We start from the raw sequence: 20,157 nt of genomic DNA on the forward strand, positions 1-20,157 counted from the left end.
CCTTCCAGCACACCCTATTCCATGAACTGAGCTCTGCCAGTCTCAGCCCTGGCAGCCATGCTGCTTCAATTAAGCCCTCATTAATTTTTCAGTCCCCCTGCCCACCCTGAGCACGGGCGGTTTGCAGTGGTGCTAATTGATGTCTTCTCTACTTAAGCATGTAAGAACCGGCAGCAGGTTGCCCAGCAGGCACGGGGGGGGGCTCATTCCCCCGCGGTCTCAGGGAGGCTCATGTAGAGGCTTTGGGGACATACAGAACCATGTACCCAGAGCCTGGCAGAGGCTGCTGGAGTGACCCAAAAGCCATGAATCACCCCCACCCCGGGTGGGAATCCAGCCCCGGACAGGGACACAGCACAGGGATGTCACCTCTGGCTGTGGGGGGATCCCAGCCCTCCTGTCCGCAGGGCAGGCGGATAACGGATCCCTGCAGCCCTGCTTGATATACACAACTGCAAATATTTGTGTCTTTTTGCAAACCAGACCTCTCTTGCCTCTGGCTCGGGCGGATTCTGCAGCTACCTCCACAGTGAAGCTGGGTGCATCCAAGCTCAGGGCTGGGCCAGGGGATGCTGAGCCATTGGGAAGGGCGGGCACCCCACGGCACCCCACAGCCCCGGTGGGGACCGGGATGGGGACCAGCCCTGGCTGGCTGGAGACTTAATCTGAGCTCAGTGGCCACCAGCTTCAGAGGGGCTGCTGCAGATGAGTCTGGGTGGCACTGGGATCACAGCAGGATGGCCAAGGTCACGGGGAAGAGCCACCAGAGATCGCTATGGAAACACTCTGTTTGGTTCTGGAAAGCAGAGCAGTTTTCTGTGCCCTTTCCCCTCTGTGCTTCAGCTGCGGCTCTGCCCAGCAAGGAGGACCAAGGTGTGACCCAGTGTCCCCTCAGTGCAGGCAGCGTGGGGTTCTTTGCTGGGTGCCTGGCAGGGGACGCAGGCAGCATGGCCCCTGCCAGCCCTGAAGCACACCAAGGGAAGGGGATTTTGGGGTGTTCTGGGATCAGCCACCACCCGGGACAGGAGCCAGAGGCAGGTGAGGGGGGCAGAGTGAGGAGGAGCAGGGAAGCAGCAGCAGAGAGTGGCAGGAGGAACAGGGAGCACAGGGGAACGGCGCTCAAGGCTGGGGACCAGGCAGACACCTCCGGGCAGGCAGGGCCGGCAGCATCCCTGATGCTGAACCCAGCACCTCCCCATCCCACCGCCAGCATCCCCCCGCCCTGCAGCCCACTGCCAGCATCCTCCCCCCGCCCCGCCAGCATCCCGGTCCCAGCATCCTCCCCAGCATCCCCGAGCGTCCGAGTCTCGGTTTCCCCCCCAGCATCCCAATAGCCCCCCAGTATCCCACCTCGCGCCCCCCGCCCCGCGGACCCTCCCTGCTGATTGACAGCGCTCCCAGCCAATGGGGGAACGTTGCCGCCGGGGGGGCGGGCGGCCCGCGGCTACAAGAGGGGCGGGAGCGGCGGGGGCAGAGCCGGCGGGCTGGACCGCGGCCCCTCCGGTACCGGTGCCGTCTCCAAGCCCTGCCAAGCCGCCGCCTGCCCGCGCCGCACGACAGGTAAGGGCCGTCGGGGCCGGAGCTGCCTCCCCTGTGCGGAGCCGCCGTCGGGGCAGGTGCCCGGAGCCGCACTGTCCCCGGGAGCCGGTTGCAGCGAGAGTCGGGTGCCCCGGAGCTGCCCCCCCCCGGGATGGGCACAGCAGCCCCGGCCAGTGCTGCTGCTCCCAGCCCGGCCGCCCCGTCCATCCCCTGGGGCTGGACCCTGCCCCCTCCCAGGATGCCCTTCCATCGGCGTGATCCTGGGGACCCTCTGCTGCCCAGGGTGCAGACCCGGGGGGGACACCTGTAGCGACTCCCCTGTGTCCTGTTTTGGGACCAGCAGCCAGTGATCAGTGATGATATTAACGCTTTGAGACAAGTGGTTTGTGTCAAGTGTGTGATGGCCCTTCTAGCTACTGGCCCCAGCAGCTGTCCCTGCTGTCCCCTGCCTTGGCATGGCCTGTGCTGGATCCTGCTCAGAAAAGAGAATTGATGTTTGTGGACCAAAGGGTGCTCTTCCTGAGCTCCGGCCTCTTCGAGGGCTTTGCTTGCAGGATAAGGTGTGGTGCTTCTAGCAAAGGTCCTCACTGCTGTTCCCATATGGGAAAAGCTGCCCCTTGTGCAGGTGAGAGGTTGCGTCCACCTGCCAGCACGGCTGGTGGGAGACGCTGGAGGGCACCAGCAGGGTACATGGTGGGGATTAATTGGTCCCTGTGGGTTAGAGCCAGGCTGTGGTGCTTGTGTAGCTCCGCAGCCAAGCTGGGGATTGCTGGGGAAGTGTTGTGCTCCGTGGGAGTCTGGGCGTTTCCTCGTCTCTGGATGCTGAGGGGTGGTGGGTTAAGCACTGCCGTGGCAGACGGTGACAGATGCTAGTGGGACGATGGGGCAGGAAGGAGCCTCTGCTTGTGGGATTGACTGGGAGCAGGGATGGCTGGAAGCACCAGGAGCCCTGCTTCACTCAGGGTTGGGGGGGGGCTTGTGCCCATCCCAGGGTACCCCTATCTCCCCCAAGCCCACATGGCCAGGAAATTAGATGCTCGGAAGAGAGATGGTGCTTGGTTGGGCTCCAGGTGAACTTCTACTCAACTTTCTCTATGGAGAGAGAAGCTACAGGAGCTCTCAGCAAACCATCTGCTGCTCGGGCTGAGTGGCGCTGGCAGCCAAGGCTGCGTGGGAGCGGGCACGGCATGTATCGGAGCATCTCCGTGTCCTGCCCACGCGGCTGCGGGCTTCCCAGAGCTCCAGTGCACTGTGCTGCAGGCAGCCCCGTGGCAGAGGGGTGCCTGGCTGCGGACCCTGTCCTCACCAAGGGCTGGCCAGGAGCAGGTTGGGCATCGCTGCAGCCGGCTGGATGCTGCAAGTCAGATAGTGCCAGAGAGGCTTTTCCCTGCTTTAATGGCGAACTTGTGCTGCCTCTTCTTTATCCCATCCTTACAGAGGGCAGCTGGACATCGTGGCCTGGTAAAGGCTACGTGAGGAGATGTTCTGGATCTTCAGTTGGTTTTTGAGCATTCTTCTGCAGCCCAAAGGGCTGAGTAGCAGATGGGGGGATTGAAGGTGACACTGCTGGCTGCACTAGCAGCTCTTGCACAGCTCCAGCAGCAAAGGCCACAGCTAAGCATGGGCATCGAGCCTGTCCCCTGTGACACAGTTGCTGTCCCAGCATTTGACAGTGCATGAACACCCACCAACCAGGTGGATCGGCTCCAGCATGGGGAAGAGGCATGTGGGGTGGAGCAGGACCTGGGAGTACCAGCCCTTCCCATGCCCGGTGTGTAGAAGCTGCGCGTTTTCCCTCCCAGGGGCAGCCATGGGCAAGCACAGCAGCAAGCTGGCCCCAGAGATGCTGGATGACCTGGTGAGGAGCACAGAGTTCAGTGAGCAGGAGCTGAAGCAATGGTACAAGGGCTTCCTCAAGGACTGTCCCACCGGCATCCTCAACCTGGAGGAGTTCCAGCAGCTCTACATCAAGGTGGGTTCTGGCCACGGGCCTGAGTGCTGCCCTGAGTGCTGGAGCACCCTGCTCCTGCCAGGGCAAGGGTGCTGCTTTGGGTGCAGCCTCCACAGCAAGATCCTCCTCCTCATTTCAGTCTCTCTCCTTTCTCCTCCCTGCAGTTCTTCCCCTATGGAGATGCCTCCAAGTTTGCCCAGCATGCTTTCCGTACCTTCGACAAGAACGGTGATGGGACCATCGACTTCAGGGAGTTCATCTGTGCCCTGTCTGTCACCTCCAGGGGCACCTTTGAGCAGAAACTCAACTGGGCCTTTGAAATGTATGACCTGGACGGGGATGGGAAGATCACACGCCTGGAGATGCTGGAGATCATTGAGGTACCGGTGCTTAAAATCAGCAGGGGTAACTTGTTTTTTCCAGGCTTTTCACATCTATTAGGTCCCTTTGGGCACCAAAGAATGTTTTTTTCTGCCCGGAGCTTTGTCTGAAAGGTACGCACTGTGCAGCAGCATAGCTTGTGCCAGCAGCTAGCTGGGTCCCAGCAGAGCAGCAATCCTGCCCCCTGCCTTGTCCTGGGGCATTCCGCCCATTCAGCATTCCTGCCCTGGTACTTTGCTTCTCTTCTTGCTCCAGGCCATTTACAAGATGGTGGGGACTGTGATCATGATGAGGATGAACCAAGATGGGCTGACACCCCAGCAGCGTGTTGACAAGATCTTCACAAAGATGGACAAGGACAAGGATGACCAGATCTCCCTGGAGGAGTTCAAGGAGGCAGCGAAGAGCGACCCGTCCATCGTCCTCCTCCTGCAGTGCGACATGCAGAAATAGAGCCCTGGGGGCTCATCGCTGGACTGGCTGCAGCCAACCTCTTCTCCCTGTGGTGGTTTCCATCCCCAGTTTCTGCTGAGTTTCCCCCTGTACCTGCTTGGCCCCAGGTGTGAGCCACGCTCCATCCCTCCTGCCACCCATCTGCCTCCTGGGCAGCCTGCAGCCCATGGGCTGTAGTTCTCCCTCAATGGGTAAAGACCCCTCTGGGTATTTTCAGCTTGAGGTTACCCCCAAATCAACCCTCCCCTGTCCTGGAGCTGGACTCCCAGCAGCAGATGGCAAGCATCCTGTTTCCCCAGGGCCAACTGCTCCCACATCCCTGCTGCTTCCTCCCTGCTTTCCCCCACTGCTCTGCCTGGCCCATTCCCTTGTCCTAACTGAAACCAGGTCTTTCCACTTTCTGCTGATCTCCCCTCATTGTTTGTGGTGCCTCCAGGGAGGCTGAAACGTCCCAAGTCCTGGTCTCTCCTTCACTGGCAATTCCCTGCAAGGCTGCCTGGAGGGTCCAGGGCTGGCCCCAGGGTGCTGGGGAGCTTGGGCAGGGTGCTGCCCCCTCCCTAACGGCTCGCTGCCTTGGCTTCCTCTGCCCAGCTTCAGGTTTTCCACCTCTGCTTTTGCTGCTGGGAACGGCCAGGGTTGGTCAGGGGACTTTAAGGGGAGAGCAAGTGTCCAAGGCCACCCCTGGATGTGGCCAGTGTCTGATCCCAGAAGCCGCCTTCTACCACATCATCTGTGTGAGCTGGCAGAGCAAGCGGGTGACCTCCATAACTGCCCCAGCAGCATCTTGGATGCTTTGTGGCATTTCTGGCCTTCCTGGATACTGAAGTGATGCCTGGTGTCCCAAATCAAAGCCAAGGACTGCCCGACTCCGTGGGCTGCCCTGGAACAAGGTCAGGAGTGTGAGTGTTAAAGGCATACCCTGGTGCTACTCCAGGTCAGTGGCACTACTGTGGGGACTGGTGGGTCCAGGACTGGGGCTGTGGAGAGGTGTGGATGGGTGCCGTACCTGCTGAGCCTCCTGGCAGGGCTCTGAGGCCACAAGAAACATGTTTGTCTCCTTCCTACCCCCATCCCAACTTGCTGCCTCCATCCCTCCTGCCCCAGGACAGGAATATTGTCACAGATTGATATGTAGTTTGCACGTTGTGGTGTTGATGACTGTAATATCTGTTAGGAGATGGTGAAGTTGTTATCTATTTTTTTAATGGAAAAATAAACAGTCCCCCCTGTGTGGTGTCCCCTGGAATAGCTTCCTGGGGGGCAGCTGGCTGCTGCAGCTATGGGGAGGGTGAGATGACAACACTGCATTCATGAGCATCATTTATGGGTCTCATCTGAGACTGTGATGCTCCAAGGAGAGAAGCCCTTGGGGACAGCACAGTGGGGCTCAGTCTGGGGAGCCTTGAAGATTGGTGAGAGTGTAACCCCTCAGCCATGCAGGTAGCTTTGGGGAAGGGAATGTTATCTCTTGGGGCTGGGTAGGACCAAACATCCCTGTTCTGTGCTGGAAATAGGTTTCAGTTGTCAACCAGGAGCCAGATCCTGGCTGTTCCCTTCATTCATAGAATCACAGAATGGTAGGGGTTGGAAGGGACCTCTGGAGGTCATCTAGTCTAGTCCAACCCCCCTGCCAGTGCAGGGTCACCCAGAGCAGGTTGCACAGGAACGCATCAGGGCTGGGCGTAGCCAGAGGACCTGGTGGCTTTTTCCCAGGCTCCATCCCAGCACCATCAGCAACTGGGACCTGCTATCACTGTATCTTTATCTTTCTCCCCAGCCCCCTCTTCTCCAAGCCCATCTTCCCTGCATGTATTTTCCTCTGGCCTTTCTTCTCCATCAGCAGCCTGCAGAGACAGTAGCTGTTGCTAAGGGCCTCTCACCAATTTTAAACGCTTCTCTGTAGTCAATGAGGCAGGGCTGGCTCCTGGCTGCGAGCCTTGGCTGTGCGGTGCCGCTTACCCCATCCTGCCTGGCTCCAGTGCTCAGGGAGGTGCATGGCTCAGCTTCCACCCTGCAAATTGCCAGCATCTCATCAGTCCTGCAGCAGCCAGCACCTGAGCACAGAGATGGGAGGATGCCAAAGCCGTGGCTGCGTGAGTATTTTTAGGAGCGCTGCTGAGGGAGAGCTCTGTGCACCTTGGGTTTGGCTGCAGTGCTTGCCTGGGCTGTCTGGGAGTGTGTCTTTTGCAGCTCAGCGATGCTTGGGGAAAGAGGGACATATGGGGCAGGTTGTCCCCATTGTGTGGGAGCCTGGGGACATACCAAGGCTGCCGTCTGAAAGGGCAGTAACTCAAGCTCGAGAAGGAACTAAGAATTGCCTCAGTGATCCCAGGGCCCTCAGAGCTCCTGCTTCCCTTGGCGCCACCCCAAAGGAAGCTCAGGTATTTCCCGGGAAGGACACGCAAAGGCCCTGGGGAAAGGGTGTCTTTGAGGCTCAAATGATGTGAAACTCCCAGAAGGACATCCCAAATGGTTTGGGATCTGGGCAGCTGGGCGAGCCCTGGAGCCAGCCCTGTTCACCAGCACTTGGCTTCTCCTGGCTCTGCTCTCCTGATTAAACCTCACTGCAAGTGAGGTTGCGTTTGATCAGTCTCATGGGCAGGGCCACGAGTGTCCACAAGACCGTGGTCTGTAGGGAGGGTTGGTGTTTAGCTGCTGGTACAGAGCTTTGGGCAAAACACTTCTGCTGGCCTCTGTGCTAGGGCTCTGTGACCTCCTCCCAGATGTTGCCCTGTGCTGGGTGAGACAAGGTGGAATCCTCCATCACTTGGTCCTTCCTGGCTGCTGAGTTTTAGTCTCCGGGGCACAGTCCCTGCTCCCTGGTGGCCTCTGGGCTGTGGGTGTCTGCTGGTCGTGGTGCAGTTTTCAACCTGAGCTGAAAGCTGGGCTCTAAGCATATCTCTGTGGCTTGATTCAATCCCACCAGTGCTCATGGGAGAACGTTTAGTGAAGAGCCTTAATTAATACCCATGCTCCCTCCATTAACTGGCACACAGCACGGGTTACCTTGGCACGGAGCAGAGTGTGAGCATGTCTGTGGCTGCTCCTTTCCCTCCGGCTCCCGGTGCTGATCACCCTTGTGCCCTTCCAGCCACCCGGTTCCCCGCCACCGGTGCCATGCTGTGAGGATGGGTGAACCCCAACGGCCTCCGATGCTCTCGGGCCGAGAGCGAGCTGCTGTCTCTCGTGGGTGCCCGGTCACCTGCCCCCTGGGCTCTCTGCTGGGGGCACATTTCTCTCCCTGCCCCTTCCTGCGCCCCCCCCCCCCCCGGGGCTTTGCTGCCCTGGAGCGGCCGCGGAGCGCTCCCGCCTCCCTCCCCGCGGGACCCCGGCATTTAGAGGAGATGGGGGGGGATGCGGCACCGGAGGGGGAGGCGGCGGAGGGGCGGGCTCGGCCCCGGTCCTGAAGAGGTTAAGCCGTGCCCCGGTGGGCTGAAACCCCGGAGCTTCATGGGATGCCTTATAAAGCGCGCTCCGCCACACCGGCAGCGGCTCCGGCAGTTCCCGATACGCGCGGACCGGCCGCCGTCGTGCACGGAGCAGCGGCGGCGGAGCCCGAGCCCGAGCCCGGTGCCTCTGAGCCGCCGCGCTATGGAGCCTCCGGGCACCGCGGGGGCGCCGGGCGCGGCGGGGCGGCCCTGGGAGGAGGCCAAGGCTTTCTACGACAACCTCGCCCCTAAGAAGAAGCCCAAATCGGTGAGAGACTCTGAGCCGGGCAGCACTCCCCGCCCGAGGGAGGAACTAGTCACGCCGGGTGCCTCTGGGTGCCCTATCTCCTCTGGGTGCCTCCCCCTGCATGTCCCATCGCCTCCGGGTCCCTCTGGGTCTCTCCAGGTGTCCCACCTCGTGCAGGTTCTCTGGCGTCCTCCTGGGTGCCCCATTTTCTCTAGGTTCCCCGTGGATCCCTCTGCATCTCTCTGGGTACCCTGTCTCCTCCAGGTGCCCTGGAGTCACCCTGGGTGTCTCTGCTTTTTCCTTGACCCCCTGTCTTCGTCCAGGTCCTTGGGGAAGCTCTGAGTCTCTCCAGGTGCCCCCACTCCTCCATGGCATCCCTGGGTTGCCCTTGGTTGCCTGGGTTCTCTCCAGATTCCCCTAGTCTCTCTGGGTCTCCCTGGGTTCCTGCAGGTCCGTGGGGGGTTCCTGGGTCCCTCCTGGGCTGAGGTGTCCTTGCCGAGTGGCTCGGTGCCCTGTGAGCTGCCTGTCCCCTGCGCCAAGGCACGAGGCCCTGCCAGGGACAGGAGGGGTGGCTGTGGTGGAGCAGGGGGACGGCCCAGGGGCTGAATCCCTGCCTGGAGCAGCGGGGTGTCGCAGGGGCTCGCCTGCTCTGGGAGATTAGAGGGAAAGCCTGTGTTATCTAACCAGGGCTGAGCCTGCTGGGTTTAAACATGGGAGCGTCCGCAAGTGCTGCTGTAGCTCAGAATAGCTGCTCCCGCGCGGGGCTGGGGGCTGCATCGCGGGGCGGGCTGGCCTTGGCCCTGCAACCTGGGAGCCCACCCAGCCATAGTCACTCTTGGGGCTCTGTGTGCCCCCAAAGCGTGGGGTTTTGGCAGAGGTGCTGCCCGCAGGGATGTCGGGAGCCCAATGACACCTGGTGCCTTTCGCAGTGAGGCTCTGCGTGCGAGTCTGGCGATGGGAGATGGCCAAGCCCCTGCTCTGCGCACCCTGACTTGGAGCAGCCCCCGTGCTTTCCCTGCTGGGGACCTGGCTGCACCCCCTGGTCCTGTACCCGCTGCCGACTGATGGTGCTGCTGCCTTCGCCCTTTGGGAGGAGAGGGACAGCCTGGCTTGGTGGTGGGACGTGTCTAGTTATCTTCCGTGCCATGCGTTCAGCCTCCTGTGAATGTCGGCACAGGCTCCTCCTCTTCCGTTCCTTGCAGCGAGCTTGGTGACCAGCATGCCCATCTCTGTAGTACAGCTGGGGAAACTGAGGCAAGGGGCAGTGCTGTGGTTTGCTCACACAGCAAACCAGCATCAGAGCCGAGATCCAGGCACTTGGGCCCTGAAGTTAGGTTGTGCCATCCACCCATGTGATGCCCGGGCCCGTGCTCGCGGTGTCTGCCCAGCGCCATGCCCCTCGGCCAGGGCAGGCTGGGGGCCTCGTGCCCATGGCCAGGCAGCTCGGCTGCCCTCGCACACAGCTGGGCTGCCCTGCCCTGCCAGGCAGCTGTCACAGCCCATGATGGATGGCTGCAGAGCACTTTTCTGCAGTATAAATAATGCATTTGGAAAACTCAAAAACATCTCAGCCATTGCCCTGAACTTTAATCTGATCCCGAGCAGGGGGCTTGCGGCCGCCCAGGGCTCCCTGGTGTGCGTGGGAAATGGAGTTTGCTGTTGTCCGTCTGCGCCCTTGTGGGTGCCGGGTCTGTCCGTCCTCTCAGCCAAATGTCTCCGCCAGACGGAGCAGATACCGGTGAGGGACCAGGCACAGGTGCAACCCATCCTGGAGACGGGCTGTGAGATGGCAGAAGGCAGGGTGATCTTGGAGTGTGTTGCTGGGGGGCCCATTCCTGGCTGGGGAAGGGGTTAACAGCCCACAGGGCTCTCTCCTTTGCAGGGGGCTCCGCTCTTCCCACGCTCCGGCTCCCAAGCCTGCTCCGGCCTTGTTCCTGCCAGCTGGGGAGGTCAGCGATGAGACTTGTCACTTTTCAGCAATGTGGAAAATGTCTCCTCAGCCTCCCAGTGACGGCATGTGGCGAGGAGAAGCTGGGTTGGTGGGAGCTGGCCTTCTGCTAGCCTCCCCTGCTCTGCCAGTCCCCTGCACCCGTGGAGACCCATCTGTCTCACCAGGGTGCCTCAATTTTGGGATGATTTATCTGGGGTGGGGGACCATGTTTGACCCTGGAGCGAGCCCTTCCTCTTCCTTTTCTGTGGCCAAATCTCATACCAAAATTCACCTCAAAATTTTGGATTTGGTTTTCTGCAGCATCCAGGGAAGTGCATGGGGCTGCCAGAGTTCCTCCAGGCTTTTAGGATCAAGGTGGGTCCAGCCTATTCATGCCCAAGCGATGCAAACGTACCTTTTGCATCAGGGGGTGCAGAACAGGGTCCCTGCTGTGGCTCCTGCCATGGAGCCAGCCAGCAATGGCCTCCAGGGGTGGCAGTGAAGCCACTGGTGTTGGGTGCCGCTATGGGCACCTTGTGGCTCTCGTGGGTGAGAAGGCATGGCCCTGCTGCACATCCCCGGAGTGTGTGGGATTTCCAAATGTCTGTCTCTAATCCTTGGGGGGCTGCGTAGGATTTGCATCCGATTAAAAGAGCGATTTAAAGGCCTGCCAGCTGTTGGGTCTGCAGAGGAAAACGTGCCATTTCCAGGCGCTACTGAAATACATCTTTGCCCTGAAAGTGGGGTGTTTGGGTCTGGGATGGGTTTTGCACTTTATGGAGCCAGAGCCTGCTGGAAAGGTCACTTGTGCTTCTGAGATGGAGTTGGGACCTCGTGGATCACCTGGAGCTGTGCCAAGGGCTGATGTTCCTCTTCGGAGAGCTGGGCTGTCGCGTTGTGTCCCTGGTTGTCCCTCCTGTCTGGCTGAGCCTGGGGATGGACCCAGGGTTGGAATGGGACCTTCCCCCACACTGCCCTGTTTGCACTTATGTTAAACACATCATTAATTTCTTGCTTGATGTTAAGGATGGGGCTGGATCTGACTGACCTTCCTGTGGGAAGGGAGAAGAGCTCACCATAAATCCCCAAGCAGAAAATTTCAGTTGGATTTGGCTGAGCAGAGCCCGACAGCCGCTCCCTGGGCTTGTGTTGGATGATGAGCTTTAACTGACCTTGGTTGACCTTGGATGCTGCTCTGAGAGTCAAACAGGGTTTGTCATTCAGAGTGCCCAAACCCGTCGGGGCTGGGGCAGCCAGAGCTGGAGGCTGCGTTGGGATTGGATGCTGTGCAGGCTCCACGACATCTCCTGGGACTAAATACATCCCAAAGAGGACTGTGAGTGGGACCCCTCCCATGCATATGCTTTCTGTTAAAAATTAAGTGTGTTTTCCCCCAAAACTGTGATGTTTCAAGGCAAGGTGAGGTTTGTTGGGTTGTTCACAGCACTCTGATAGAGGATTTGAGGTAGCACTGTGACTTTTTAAAGCCCATTTTTTGAATGTAGTAATGAATGTAGTAATCTGCAGTACCAGTGGGGATGGAGAAGCATCCAAATAACCTTGAGGAGGGAACGCTTCCAAATGAAACCTCTACTTCAAAGAAATGTCAAAATGTGGCTCCCTCCTCACAGAGCAGAATTGCCTTATTTTTTAAATGTCAGCATTTCCCAGAGAACAGCAGGGCTGTTCCAGCCCAGCTGGAGCTGGGAGCTGTGTTAGTGTCCGGGTGAGACTTCCCTGCAGAAAGTGCTCCAAAGGTGCAAATCTTCCTTGGCAGGAGCAAACAGGATCCAGCAGGTCCCATTCCTGGAGGCCAGGCTTCCCACATGCAGGCAGCTGGGGCTTCGGCAGCCCACGCTGGGGCAGAGTTAGGGCCCCAAGCTTACGGTTATTTTTATTGCTGTGTTTATTACTTCTTAAATTAACCTCCTGGAGGCTGGTGCCTTTAAATGGCAGGGAAGGGACCTTGAGCAGCCTGTTGCTGTTGCGCAAGGTGCCTGTGCTCTTGGCACCCGCCAGGTGCACGGTGTGTGCTGTGGGGAGATAGAGATGCAAATTCAGGCTGGGTACCTGGCTAGGCTCGGCTTACGGCCCCGCACATGCATCTCACCCCCCCGCACATGCATCTCACCCCCCGAACATCCCTCTGTGCCGTGGATGCTGCTGACCTACTTTCTCCACTGGGAATCCTCCTGCGGTGCTGGCTGTGGAGGATGCTCTGCCCTGCGGTCCCTCGGGGAGCGAGTGCCCGGCAGCTCTCCTACATACCCAGATAAATAACCCAGCACTGCAGGGGCTCGGGAGCAGCAGGACTCCTTGCTGAAGGCTAATGGCCGGATGTCCCAATACCTTTAATAGTTATTAATATTTTCAGCTAATAAATGGCCCATGACACCAGAGTTATTAATTAATGAGTTGGAGCGCCAAGACATGGCCTGTGACAAGTTAATAGCTAACACCCACCAGGTAGCTTAAGATGGGGAGCTGGTGGCTGTGGTTCACTTGTGGGAGTGATGCTGGTGTCGCCGATCAGCTTCTGTGTGGACCTGGGTGATGCTGTGTGTCCTGGGGGTTGTTCACCTGCTTTCTCAAAACAGTTGCTTCCAAATGGGACCTTATTTTTCTGCAAACGCTGTGGGAAAAGGATCCCTCTAGCCGCATTGATGTTCTTAGCCTGAGCTAATCTGTGTCTAGTCCTAATCGCTCACTGCTTAATCTGTTTGCTGGGGATTTTGGGTACTGATGCAGCCTTGGAGAGGTGTCTGGGACGGACCGTGCTGTGCGACTGGCCCCGGGCACCGCTTATGGGGGCGGTGCGGTGCTAGGAATGGCACTGCCATTGACTCATTCCTGGGCGCGTCTCCGTGCTGGGCAGGATCAGCGGGGCTGGGTTTGGAGCAGAGTGAGCCCCAGGGCAGGGCCAGCCCTGTGGGGAGTGAAGATTCCCAGTGTGGATGGGGTACCTTGTTCTTGCCAGGCTGCTGTTTCTGTAAAGCTCAGCCCTAGGCAAGGTGGGAGCTTGAACTTTGGAGCACCTGGGTGTGTGAGCAGCTGGCCAAGGCGCCCTCCTGTCCCTGGGCAAACAGCATTGCTGGAGGATTACTCATGGGGTAACGTGGTACATGAGGATCCTGGAAATCACAGAGGAGCTGAGGGTGAGGTGTTACTGAAGTGCTGACAGCCTGGATTTCGCAGGCTCCCTGCGGAGGTGCATCCCTGAGCACAGCCAGAGAGCGCACGGGCTGGGACCACTCCCGGGGAGCATCCCCCTTGTGAGCCCCCAGGCGGTGTCCTGCTCCCAGGGCTCTCTGCAGGCAGAGTCTGCTGGGGACAGGGCTGCCTGCGCCACCATCCCTCCTCAGGATTTGCTGTTCTGGGAGCGAGGATTTCTTGTTGGCTATCAGTAATGAATTTGCTTTCATGCTTGCAAGTGAGTGATGGGGATTAACACCCTCCTGCCCTCTAAGGGGAGAGGGAGGACGGGTGAGGGTCAAGATGAGATTGATTTTTGTGGTGTCCCCTCTCTCCCTGCCAAGTCCCACTAGAGGCCCCTTGTTGACTTCAGTGGATTTTGGATCAAGCCCTCAAACATTAATAATAATGACTCATAAATCATTGCTTGCACCACCTGTTTGTCATGTTTCCGCCCACAATAACTATATCAAGTATTTTTATAAGCTGAGCTGGCACGGGTTGTTTGTCACATCTGGACAGCATCGTGGGAGTGCGGATCTGGCCGAGCCACGGTGTGTGGTTTTTCCTGGCTGGAGGGGGAAAAGCCACACAAATTCCTTCTGCATGGGGTTGAGTGGTTCTCCTGGGGTAGCACGTTGGGAGCCTGTTTGCAGTGGGAGGGCTTGCACATGGTGCAAAGAGCAGAAAAAGGCTCTCACGTGTCCTGAATATGTGGAAAGGATGCATCAGGGCTTCATCTGTTGAAACATTGGAAGATCAGGGTTGCAGCTGTCTCGTTATCCTCCAGATCGCTATGGAGGTGTCACCCACCCTGTGGCCTTTCATGTTGGAAGTTCAAAGATGCCCTCTTGGGCAGCGGGGTATGGGGGCTGCCTTCCCATTTTCTCCCCTTCCCTGCAGCCAAAGCCCGAGAATGCCATCACCATCGCCGTGTCGTCGCGAGCACTTTTCCGCATGGAGGAGGAGCAGAAGATTTACAGCGAGCAAGGGGTGGAGGCCTATGTGAAGTACCAGCTGGACCATGAGAACGAGCCCTTCCTCCCCGGGGCTGCCTTCCCCTTCGTCAAGGTGAGCACCCACCCACCTCAGCTGAATCTGGACTGTGGTCCTGACCCAAGAGCTTTGGGGAGAAAGGTGTGCTGTGGGGTGCTTGCGTGAGGATGGGGTGGGAAACGAGCAGCGTGGCACAAGGGGTGTAGCTACAGAGCAAACAGAGGTCAAACAAACCTCCTGGCAAGCGATGTGCTTCTTCCAAGACTGAGGAAACGCTGAATTTTCCAAATTGGCAACTGAGCCCAAGAATTGAAGAAATCATCTCTTTGGATCATATTTAAAGTTTCCCTTTAGGGAATTCTTATATATTTTTTTTTTTAATTATTACTATTACAATTTATTTATTCTTCTAAACTGGCTGAATTTAGCTTTGCTACAGTCTTGGCCAATTTCTAATTTTGACATGTGGAAATGAGGCAATTCAAACTTTAAAAATATTTTCCAATTTCTGCCCTAGTTCCACTGGATTTTGTGCAGTTTTGTGTGCTGGCTCACACTGAAGCAATCTCTTGCCCATTCGGAATGACTAAACAAATCCACTTAGTGGGGAGAGACTTGTTCCATTCCTGATTGCTCAAAAAACACTTATCTGTAACTTTGAGCTAATTTATTCTCATCTCCTAAAGAAAGCTTGAAACCTTTTGTGCTTGAAAATAGAAGAGTAGCTATGTGTTTTTTTCACCAAAATCAGTCTTTTTTCCCAGCTAAAGCTGCTTGCTGATGTCAGCTTGGCTCGGGGCGTAGTTGAGGTCAGGTCAGATCCCTGGCGTTGGTGAACAGAAGTGTTTTGCTCGGTGGGAAGGGGGTGAGGGCCATTCCTGGGGCTCACTGACACCCACCCTTACCACCCCGGGGTGCTGCAGGCGCTGGAAGCGGTGAACACGCAGCTGCGTGAGCTCTACCCCAACAGCGAGGAGCTCTTCGACATTGTCCTCATGACCAATAACCATGCCCAGGTCGGGGTTCGCTTGATCAACAGCATCAACCACTATGGTAAGCTCAGAGCAAAGTGGTCCTTCACACAGGTGCTGCCGGCTTTTGGGGAGGGAGTTATTGCTTGGCAGCAAGATAAGGAGATACTTTCTCCTGTCTCTTCCTCCAAACCACAAGCTGAGCCCACTTCTCCCAGATTTCATGGGCTTGGACTGGAAGTTGGCTGGTGGTGAGGATGCTCTGGCTGCTGGCAATGCTGTTTAACGGCAGTAACAAAATTAGCCCCCATCCTGCCAAGTCTTCGGGGGCCACAGGGGAGCAGTGTCAAGGAGTGTTTGCGGGGTGACCATGCTCACTCCAGGGTCCATCTGCCCTCAGATCTGTTCATCGAGAGGTTCTGCATGACAGGAGGAAACAGCCCCATCTGTTACCTCAAGGCCTATCACACCAACCTCTACCTCTCCTCTGATGCTGAGAAAGTGAGTGAGGCCATTGAAGAGGGTGAGTCTGGGGTTCAGCTCGGGGGGGCAGCGGGGGGAGCCTGGACCCCTCAGGGGGTTGGTGCTGGGAGCGATAGCTCCAATGTCCCTGTCCCTATGTTGATGTGCAGCTGGGGTCTGCCTTGTCCCACATCCCATTCTTGATTCACCAAAGAGCCTCCAGGGAGCTCCACAGCTCTTCCAAGGCAAAGGCACTGGTTTTCCGCATTATTTCTTGTATGCAAAGGGAGGTTTATCATCTGGGGACTTGTTTTTGCTGTAAAAGGTCTTTGGGCCAAGCTGCAGGCACTATTGGGTGCATGCATTTCCTTGTAGTGTTTGCTTTCAGCCCGTCGTGTTTTGCTCTGCTCCTCAACAGATGAGCCAGGAGGCCAGGTCCTTGGGTAACTGCCGCCTGTTGCCTTGCACTTTACCTCCACAGGGATCGCTGCGGCCACCATCTTCGGCCCCAGCAAAGACCTGGAGGTGTCGGAGAACCAGCTGCGGGTGGCATTTGATGGCGACGCCGTGCTCTTCTCAGATGAGTCAGAGCAGATCGTGAAGGCTCACGGCTTGGACATGTTCTTTGAACATGAAAAGGCTCATGAGAACAAGCCCCTGGCACAGGTAGTGCTGGGGTGCAGCCAGAAAAAGCCTCTGGGAGAGACACTGTCCACAGCTCTTGCCTCTGGGAACGAGCCAGGGATCAGCACGTGGGGTGTGAAATGGGGTGGGTCAGCAGCCTGGTACTGCTGGATTTGGCCCATGGGATGGCTGCTGCGGGCCCCTCGCTGTCATTTCTGGGGGTTTGCAGGGAGAAGGAGTTAGCCAGCCTGTCTGGCTCTGTTGGGACTGGGTGCCTGGAGGAGGGGACGGCATGGAGGTCTTGGGAGTGATGGTTTCTTCTTGCTTTGGCAGGGACCCCTGAAGGGCTTCCTGGAGGCCCTGGGGAAGCTGCAGAAGAAGTTCTATTCCAAGGGGCTGAGGCTGGAGTGTCCCATTCGCACCTACCTGGTCACTGCCAGGAGTGCAGCCAGCTCGGGAGCCCGGGCCCTAAAGACTCTGCGCAGCTGGGGCCTGGAGACAGATGAGGCTTTGTTCCTGGCCGGGGCTCCCAAGGGGCCACTGCTGAAGAAGATCCGTCCTCACATCTTCTTCGATGACCAGATGTTCCACGTGGAGGGAGCCAAGGAGATGGGCACTGTCGCTGCCCACGTCCCTTATGGCATCGCCCAGAAGCACAAGCGGACGGCGCAGGAGAAGCAAACCCCCAACAGCAAGTAGTGGAGCTGGCTGGTCCCGCGGCCCCCAGCGTGCGGCGCAGACTTTACCCTGTGCACCATGCTCTGACCTGGGTTGTGGTCTGCAAGGCAGAGAGCATTTGCCTGGCGAGCGTGAGGTTATTCCCCAGCAGGAGCCTTGCTGGGGGCACGGATGGAGGAGGGGGCTGACGAAAGTCTTCCTTTCGCCTCTGTATTCGTTGCAATGTCGTGGCATTGTCCCCGTTCCTCGTGGGGCTGGAGGCTCCCCGGCGCTGGGCAGCCCCTTGAGCCATCTCCTCTCTTCCCCGCGCTTTGCACCTGCTTCAGGGAAAATCCCTCGAGGATGGATCTCTCTTTTTGTGGACTCTTTGTGCCAGGCAGGTTTAACCTATTGGCGTTTCTTTAAAACCCCAGGTAATTCCCAAAGCCTTTGATTTGCAAACCAAATGTTCAGGCTGAACTGTTGAACTGGAAAGTTAGGAGCACACAAAAACCGTTCTAGCAGCCTTGAAACAAAATGTTGTCCCTTTTAAATAAAATTAAGCCATAATATTGTTCCTTCGCAGATCCAGCCCCTGCTCCCTAACCAGAAAATCTTTCATGTTTTTATCCTTCCATCAAGATTCTGTCAGCTGAACAGCTTTTCCTTTCATGCACTAAATTTGGAAAAATAGAAACAAACACTTAAATATATACGTATATTTATGTATATACATATATACGTAAATATACACACACAAAAAAAATCCTGTTTCCTGCTTGGAGCTTTGGGCCAGTGTATTGTTGGCCCGGTTTTTTTAAATTTGGGTTTCACAGTTGCATGAGTTACCACTTAAAAATAATAATCTCAGTGAGGCATCCAAAGCCCAGCTCTTGTGTGAGCCGCCCAGGGTCCGCAGACACATGCCTAGGGCTTGAATTAAGTTAAAAGCAGCCCCTAATGTATTAGGGGCATCATTTGAAGTCCACTTAGGTAAATCTGCAGAGAATTTCAGCCTGGGGGTTTTAATTAAAAGATTTCTTTTCCTTTTCTATGCTGAGCCCATATGAGTTGATAATCTTTTTCTCCTCAGCTTTTTAAAACCTCTGGTGTTTCCTAAAATAGACACCTCTGCTAGTGATGCTGGGAGAGAGAAACAAATCTCCGATTAAAAAAAACAGGAAGAGAAACCATTTGGAGAGCTGCTCTGAAAGTGGTGTGAAAATCACACTGACATTTCTGCACAAAGCCCTGTCCCAAAGGAAGCTCTCAGGAGCAAAATTTAAAGATGACTTCATTCTTGTGGGGTTTTGTTCTTTTTTGTTTTATTATTTTTTCTCTTTTTTCCAGTCAGTGTACCCTGTGGTTGGGCAGAATGGATGCCCACTGTTATCAGACAGTAGTTTTCTACAAACACCAACTTTGTGGGCTGAAGTTTTCCCAGGTATGTGTCTGCTTCTGGCTCGACTTTGTGGGGAGGTTTCAGCTAAAACAGCTCAGCCCTTCCCAAGTTAGAGCTTGAGTTACCGCACTTTTGACAAATACATAAACAAGCTAGTGATGCCTTCAGTGGCTTGGGAGACTGTTTTATCATTGCACTAAATCCTGCTCTAGCAGTGAAAAGCAGATTGCACTCTTTCCCCCCCTACACTATTTCACTTTGACAGACTGTTGTCACATATGGGTGACAAGCACCTTAGAGGAAGGTCTAAAATCCAAACAAACAAACTAAAGTCTTGAAAGAAATGAGTATCTCAGTAACGCTTCTATTAAATACAGGTTTATAAAAAGATCTTGTCTTTTTAATGTGAACCCCAGATATTGGGATCTGAACTGTATCTCGGAGACCTTTTTGGCAGGGGGAGAACATCCTGGTCTCCCAGTAAACGTTTCCAAGGTGTTTCCTGAAGATCACATCGTGGAAGCCCAGCCAAGCCCAGCTCGCAAATGGGCTGCACCGGGGCCTCTCGCCAGCCCAGGAGGTGATGTCGCAAGAGGAATAGGGTTGTCAGCAAGTCCTTGGGAACCCCCGGCCAGGGAAGGTGCTGCTGAGCTGGGATACAGCGTGCAAGCACAGCCACTGGGGATGTGCCTTTTGGATGAGGGGTGTTGGCAGGGCTGGGCTGTGCGGGAGAAGATGTCCTGTCTGAAGGTGCTGTTAGCTCTAGGGAAGCACTGTGTTGTGGTTTTGGGGCAGGTCCCTGGATCTCAGCAGCTTTCACCGCTGCCTTTCTGGGGCCTGAGATGCACAGGGAGCGGGGGGCAAGCTGGGGTGCAGGGTACAGCGCAGGCAGGAGTTTTAGTGACTCTACTTAGGGTCCTCCTACTGCCAGGGCAGCTTAGGGGCTTGCAGGGAGACACTGGGCTTGGGAAACAAGCCCCAGGTGCAGTAGACCTCCCTTTGCACCTCCTGACTCCTTCCTGGGGGGGGAGGATTTTCTGTTCCTGCAATGGCTGCATTTGCTTTTATCCACATGGTTTCCTACTTTTTTTTCTCCTCTGTCACTGCAACTGGCAGACGTGGATTTGCTGCTTGTGTCCCTTCCTCGTCTGCTCATCCGTGACATCCCCTCGGGCTGGGGGAGCAATGCGGTCCCCAGGACCGGCTGCATGAGCTGGGCACGTCTCCCACCCTGATGGGCCAGTGCGGTTGTGCCTCTTGTGCTGCGCTGGCCGATGACTGGACTTACCCGCTGTGTGTTGTTGCTGTGGGTTTCATTTCGTTGTCCTCCGGTGGTTTTTCTTGTGAATGGACTGCCGTGTTAATGAAATCCCTCTGGGTGTTTTTCTGTAATAAACTGTGTTGGTCCCAGCCTGGCTCTCTCTGTTGCCATTCTCACAATGGGTATTTTGGCTCCCTGGTGCAGCCAGCAAGAGAGTCAGGGGTCCCAGCTTGGGACCTCCCAGCTTTTATGGTGAAGGGGTGGGGGTGACGAGAAGGAAAAAGAGCCTTTTGGGATTTAAGGGAATTCAGAAAATGTAATAAAAAGCAGCTACCTGGGAACTGGAGACCTCTGGGAGAGGTGCGATTCCTGAGTTGAGAGATGTACTGTGATACAGCTACCTCCCTCTGCTTCGTGAACAGGCTTTTATTGTAACCTGGACTTGTGATGAAGTCCTGGATAAAAATACAATTTGGCAGACTTTTGTCAACTTGATCTTCTCCCAGCCAACAGGTGGGAGGCAGCAAAAGCTTCTTAGAGGAGATTTATTGCTGCTGAAATACCGGGTTTATCCGAATAGCGACACTACAGTTCTGGTGTTAGCTCCTCCCTACCAATAGGGAGAACAGATGGGTTAAGGGGAAGCAACAAATTCTCCATTCG

At 56.4% G+C, this 20,157-nt stretch overlaps 2 protein-coding genes across 2 annotated transcripts; both read left to right on the top strand.

Moving 5' to 3' along the window:
• The first annotated feature begins 1,437 nt into the window (after positions 1 to 1,437).
• Positions 1,438 to 5,553, top strand: HPCAL4 (hippocalcin like 4). The gene is made up of 4 exons (XM_074562591.1): positions 1,438 to 1,560; positions 3,342 to 3,511; positions 3,655 to 3,870; positions 4,127 to 5,553. Exons 2-4 carry the CDS (start codon positions 3,350 to 3,352, stop codon positions 4,322 to 4,324), a joined length of 576 nt encoding a protein of 191 aa, XP_074418692.1. The 5' UTR covers positions 1,438 to 1,560; positions 3,342 to 3,349; the 3' UTR covers positions 4,325 to 5,553.
• A 2,164-nt stretch (positions 5,554 to 7,717) lies between these two features.
• On the top strand, positions 7,718 to 19,643 carry NT5C1A (5'-nucleotidase, cytosolic IA). Its single transcript, XM_074562727.1, has 6 exons — positions 7,718 to 8,020; positions 14,025 to 14,192; positions 15,041 to 15,170; positions 15,489 to 15,611; positions 16,032 to 16,216; positions 16,508 to 19,643. Exons 1-6 carry the CDS (start codon positions 7,775 to 7,777, stop codon positions 16,871 to 16,873), a joined length of 1,218 nt encoding a protein of 405 aa, XP_074418828.1. The 5' UTR covers positions 7,718 to 7,774; the 3' UTR covers positions 16,874 to 19,643.
• The last annotated feature ends 514 nt before the right edge of the window (positions 19,644 to 20,157 follow it).

The sequence above is a fragment of the Larus michahellis genome, chromosome 19, assembly GCF_964199755.1.
Source record: "Larus michahellis chromosome 19, bLarMic1.1, whole genome shotgun sequence".
Classification (NCBI taxonomy): domain Eukaryota; kingdom Metazoa; phylum Chordata; class Aves; order Charadriiformes; family Laridae; genus Larus; species Larus michahellis.